Source organism: Austrofundulus limnaeus, unplaced genomic scaffold, assembly GCF_001266775.1.
Source record: "Austrofundulus limnaeus strain Quisiro unplaced genomic scaffold, Austrofundulus_limnaeus-1.0 Scaffold80, whole genome shotgun sequence".
In the NCBI taxonomy this organism is placed as follows: domain Eukaryota; kingdom Metazoa; phylum Chordata; class Actinopteri; order Cyprinodontiformes; family Rivulidae; genus Austrofundulus; species Austrofundulus limnaeus.
Genome location: NW_013952482.1, coordinates 1,367,799 through 1,373,928, shown reverse-complemented (window position 1 = coordinate 1,373,928; position 6,130 = coordinate 1,367,799). Strand labels below are relative to the sequence as shown.

Sequence of the window (6,130 nt, the reverse complement as noted above, 5' to 3'; positions counted from 1 at the left end):
GATGGATGGATGGATGGATGATTGTATTGTGTTTTATGACTGTGTGCAGCACTTTGGTCCTGTCGGTGTTTAAAGTGCTTTACAAATACAGTTGGTATGGTAACATTTACATTCAAAACTGAATTGAAACAATGCCGCAGCTTTTACATGATTTAAATTCAGTTATTAATTTTTTAACAATGCTTTCCAGAGTTATTAAGGTCAGGATGTTTTCCTTTTTTTCCCCCAGAAAATTAGCAGCAAGTTTTCTAACTTTTATTTTGCTTAAAAATGATATTTTACATAACCAGACTCAACAACTTGCCTTTTTATTTGATTCTAAATAAAATCAAACAAATGTAATCAACACTGTTATTTCTGTTCATTCACCTCCTCAATTTCTTCGTCTTCCTGGTCGTCATGGTAATATGAYGTCAGCGTGGCCTCATCGTAGCTGTGGTCCGGGAGGTGAAAGGTGGTGCCGTTGCAGTCGGGCGAGAGGAGTGTGGGAACCTGCAGGTGGTCCGACTGGTCCAGAGACTGCTCCCTGCTGTTGGGGTCAGACAGCAGGGACTCCATCTCTCCTGATTGGCTCCTTCTGTGGAGGCTGGGGCCTCGGCTGATGCTGGTCCAGCTGGAGCGACGGCTCTCTGGTCCRCTGTCCCACAGAGACTGTGGACAAAGAAGCTGAGCAGGTTTTCTGACTGATTGATTTAATGTAAATTATTCTGTTAAAAAATGTGGAATCACTATTTTGGAGGATGATCTTTTAGTTCAATTTTTTATAAAAATTAAAGTCAGTAGCTGCGTTTCCATTGCAAATGTGCGCAAAACTTTGTCGGTATTCTGTTAATGTCGAAAAAACACAGTTTCACAATTGCAGTGTTTCCATTAAGTAAGAAATGCTATTTAAGTCACACGTGAATATGTTAGTTCTCGCTATAAGTCATTACAAACATGGCAGCAATGGATGTAAACACATAGCATATTGCTACCATGGCACTAGCACTCATCATCATCATCATCAGAGGAGGAGACATTGCCGTCTTATCGAGGCTTTCGAGCAACAAGACCCTTTTACTGGGAGCAGAAGCATACGCAGCATACTGGGAGTATGCTGCGTTTTTTGGAAATTGTAGTCGGTGAGTTCACTACTTTCTTTTACAACTTCGGTGATTTTACCACTACTTCTACTTCCTGTTGTCATCTTTTTCACGAGTAGAAACAGCCGGTTCTTGATCACGTGACTCGTGATGCGAAAAAAGTGTTTCCATTGCAGTTTTGCGAAATACACTAATTTAGATACGGCTGAAAAACCACCTCTTCCTAGCGCAAAACCATTTCGTTGAAAAACATAAGTTTTTTTCAAAATTGACGTGCTTCCATTGAGAAAGTTTGTTTTCGAAATTTTAATTTGCGCATTTTCATGGTCAATGGAAACGCAGCTACAGCCACAAAACAAAACTTCTAAATTCCACTCTTCTGGCAGTAAGAAAAAAACGAGAAACCAACTGTTGTCGGTAAAAGTTGATTTTTCTTCTAGATCAAGTAGAGGAAAAATTACTCCATTCTGAAGAAATACATATACAAATAACCCTCTGCTGTGGGGCTATACTTAGTTCCACACCAGCCCCCCAGAACTCACTATATCTAGTCAGTTCAGACCCTGGCTTTGGTAAGCCAGGGTCAACCTTTAGCTTCTGCCCACAGCACCATGAACCTGGCTCGTATGGCTCCTCCTGCAGGTGGTGGACCCCAGACGTATCTTAAATATTTAAAAGAAATGCCCAGGGCTCACCGGCGTCCTCTGCTCCAGGCTGTTGATGTCGGTGGAAGCACCACTCGTYCTCCTGGACTGGCTGGAGTTTATGATGGGTGTGGCTGCGGTGTGCGTAATGAGTGGCAGCGGTGGGGGAGGCGGGGGAGGCATGGAGGCCTTTGGGTTCAGGAGACCGTTGGGGCTGAGCATCATGGCCTGGATTTTGAGTTCTGCAAACAAACATATAAAAAATGTTTAAAAAGAATTATTTTTTTAAACTATACTTCAAAATTTGCCTGCCTCTTCGTCGTGGAGAGGTTTGAGTGTCCCAATGATCCTAGGACAGGGCTATTCAACTAAACTGCTCGGGGGGGCACAGTTGGTGCAGGCCAACAGCTGAGGGGCCAAACATCCAGCAATTAGTTTACTTATTTTATTTATTCATTTTTATGAAAAAACATAAATTCTATATACAATAATACAAAATACAAATCATAAATGAATGGTAGCAGAAGAAAAAAATCTTATATCTGCCCCTTTTCTCGAAAAAATTAATTTAAACAAAATAGTCTTCAAATAACTAAAAGTCATTATGCAAATAAACCAAGTATAATAAAGATCTGTTACCTTTGAAATAGTTTATTTTGCTGCATTTTATCATGAATACAACATACAGAACCCTATAAAAGTAGTGATAATTAAACAATATAAAAGCAAAAAGAACACATTATCCTCCCATTTAACACATTTATTATTCTGACATCTCTGACTTGCCAAATTTTTAAACCAATTTTATTTTCAATTTCTGCTTGTAGTTTTAATTGTCTTGGATGTTCATTGAAATGGTTTTTACCAGCTTGTAGCCAAGATTCTGACATTTCTGTAGACACCAAAAATGTCTATGTTTAACTAAAATACCTTAGAGTAATTAARGTAGAAAACTGGGGTTTGGGCTTAAGAGATGAATGAACCAATTGGTGGGCCAAACTTTGGTCACTCGCCGTCAATTGAATAGCCCTGTCCTAGGAATTATGTTGTCAGGGACTTCATGACCATGAGGTCACCCAAGATAAACAGGTCCTAGGTGAGGGATCAGACAAAGTGCAGCCCAAAGACCCCTCATGATGAATACAACCAATGGATCTAGTGCAGGGACAGTCAACCCTGGTCTGCTATAATTTATCTGCTCACATTTAGAATGATTAAAGCATTGCTAGCTTTGCTTGAAGGAATCGTTATTGCCCATCCCCTTTATTCCAAAGATTTAAACTAAGATCATCTTATGATGTTTTATCCATTTTGGTCAAACTTTATGAATACTTATGGTTGATCTTGTGCAATATTGTGAAGCATGGAGTGATCAGTTATCACGTGAAGTGTGTGCTCAATCCTGGTCCTCGAGGGAAACTATCATGCATGATTTAGTTGTTTCCTTGCTCTTCAGTGGGTCTTCAAGTCCTGCAGAAGCCTGTTAATCACTCATTTATTGTAATGAGAAGCATAGAAACATATAAAACATGCAGGATACATCAGGCTGAGTGACGAGGTTGGACCCAGGGTGCAGACTCACAAGGACACAAAATTGAAAAACAGCCTAATTACCAAAACCAAAAGCAAGAAGGAGGAATGCTTGGGAAACTAGAAAACATCAAGGAGTAACCAGAAAAAAAGTGCTGATGTGAAGTCAGTGATAAACTGAAAYATATAGAAATGATTAGGGAATAGCAACAGGTGTGAGTGACTGATTACTTGGAAAAGTACCGAGAGACTGACTTGAGGGTGAAATGAGGAAATGGCACAGAGAATACAAAATAAAATAAAATAAAATAAAATAAAATAAAATAAAATAAAAAGATCTAACTGAAGTAAACTACAGGAATCCTAAATAAAAGCACAGGAAACCATAAAATGAACTGAGCTAAACCAAAACCCAAAGACTTAAAAACACAAGGATCCTGAAAGACAGTGGCTCTTGAATGTGTGCTTTTTCTGACTGAAACACACTCTTTTATGCTTCCATTTATCAATTTGCTACATGTTGGATTCATGGTAAAGTGTTTAAAGACACATCTTTAGGGAAAACAATATAGTCAAAAAAGTCACCTCCATGACCCCAACGGAGAAGACCTCTGATGACTCTCAGCTATTACCTCACCAAATGTTATCTCAATATTTGTAAAGTAATTTTTGTGTTTGCTAAGGTTGCTTTGCTGTGGTGACCATCTTGAATTAGGTTAACTCCAAAAAATGAATAATTTGTAGATGATTGATTACTTTCTGTGTGTTTTATTACAATCTGACAAGTGATTCATGAGATATTTTGCTGACAGACGAGCGTAAACATTATTGCCTTTTTGCCCTCCATTGTGGGTAATAAATGTTTCAACACATTATTCAAAAGCTTGAGAAAAAACAAACGACAGATGTTTAAATTCCAACTGTAAAMGCCACGTTGTACCTGCTGCGTAAAGCTCCCTGAGCTTCTCCTCATCCTGGTAGCAGAGAGATTGTCTCTCATCATCGGCTTCAGATCTGTTGGCGTCACCCTGAAACACAGAGACACACCAGAATGACTCGAGATGATCCCCCACCGTCACAGTCATTCTTTATTTATTTTGTCGTACATAAACTGTTGACTGTTTGAAATGTGGAAAAGCACCAGGAAGTCGGAGTGGAATGATTAAGACACAAAGAGTGGGAGACAGACGGGCGGAGGGAATCTCCTGTGTTCTCTGGTTGAGTTATGTGCATTGCTTTGGCAGCGAGCTCCTGTAGTCATGCCAATAAAGCTTTACTGAATTTAATTAAAATTCACGCCAGAAAGATTGAGGCAGACAGCTTTGGCAAAGGGTATCTCTACGTGTGTGTGTGCGCGACAGAGAGCAAGCGTTCCCTGATGCTGGAGATAAAAGATGGAAACTAAACAACAAAAGCTCACCAGCTGCGAATGGCAAGTGATATCAAACACTTCTCCCACCCCGGAGAGTATTCTAAGCGGACATGCATGTCAGCGAGAAAGAGCGATAGAGGAGGAAAAAGGGAAGGGAGGTGCTGGAGAGGAATAGATGAGAGAAGAAAGAGCGACGGATAAAGAGACGGCGAGGAGAAACCACACAGGCAGGATGGTGGAGATTATTCTCTTGTAAGGAGCTTTGGTATCAACAGCACAACAGAGCACAATTAGTCTCCTGTTCTCTGCAGAGCAGCTCATATAAAACTGCGTTTGCTCTTACTTCAGCCTGAAAGCCCTCGACTAAGATGGCTACAAGCAGGTTGAAGAGGACGTAGTTTCCAAACGTCATGAGGGCCACAAAATAGAGGGCAGCCAGCGGCGTGGTGGAGGCCATCCCGTTATAAAGCACAGCGTTCCAGTCCTCCTGGGTGAGGATCTGCAGAGCAAAGATGTAAAAACACCCTTTTAAAAAAAGTCTGTCAAGGTAATGAACCCACAATTATGCTGAAGAGCTTAAAGCTAAGTTGCAAGCAGGRGATCTTAGTATTAATATCTATAACCTTGGTGCCATTTGAACAATAATGATGTTCGTAATTGTTACAGTGAGCTCCTGTGGAGAATGTGTTTTACTTCTGTTTCTCCCCCTCTGCTTTTAATAGTTTTACCTGCCCAATGATGGAGCGTAAAGAAGAAAGAAGTAAAAGTAAAAAAGAAGATCTGCGTGAATTTTTCCAAACTGAGACAAACGAAATAAAATAGAAAATCATCTGAATACCGTACATTTTAATTTTTTTTTATTATGTTTTCAATGTTTTCGGTCTTTTAAATTTTCCAAATGGATTAGTAAATATAGTTTTACAAGTACTCGTACAAAATGCTGCAATTCTCGGAACCAATACCAAAACCAGTATTGATAAAGTTTGCATTTCAAGTAAAAAGTTACAGTAATCAGTTTCATGTTTAAGAAAATTGTACAAGTTGAAAAAAAAAATCACATTTATTATTTATTTTAAAATGTTGCAACTGTATATCTCATGCTGTATTTGATTTGATCCAGTCAGAGGGGCTGTAGGGCTGAGCCACCTTGTTCTAACTAAAAGAAATGTGCTTTTAAAGTCATTAATGTTTAGGTTCTAACTAAGTAAGTACTTTGTACTGGTACTCAGTATCAGTGAGTACCCAAACTACAGCATTTAGTGAGAAACTGGTATCGGGACACCATTAATTTTGCATAAATCCTCGTTCTGTTCCCTTAGTTAAAGTGTTTTTGGCACAAAAAGAAAAAAAATTGTATAGGTCTTCTGGACGGGTTCTTCTTTAATGAAATGTTTCGTCTCTCTTCCAAAAGACTGCAGTTTTCACTCATTTACAGGCCAGCGGTCACTCTTTCAGAGATGAGGATGTTCTCATTCTTGATAGAGAGGAACGTTGGTTTGAGA

General features: G+C 39.4%; 1 protein-coding gene across 1 annotated transcript in view; it reads right to left on the bottom strand.

Annotated features, from left to right (window-relative positions):
• LOC106519668 (voltage-dependent T-type calcium channel subunit alpha-1G) overlaps positions 1 to 6,130 on the bottom strand; it is a gene marked incomplete in the record, with an annotated part of 84,373 nt that overhangs the window by 30,133 nt on the left and 48,110 nt on the right. The window contains 4 exon segments of the mRNA XM_014011429.1: positions 370 to 651; positions 1,778 to 1,968; positions 4,197 to 4,284; positions 4,972 to 5,127. Coding sequence (XP_013866883.1) covers positions 370 to 651; positions 1,778 to 1,968; positions 4,197 to 4,284; positions 4,972 to 5,127 — 717 coding nt within the window.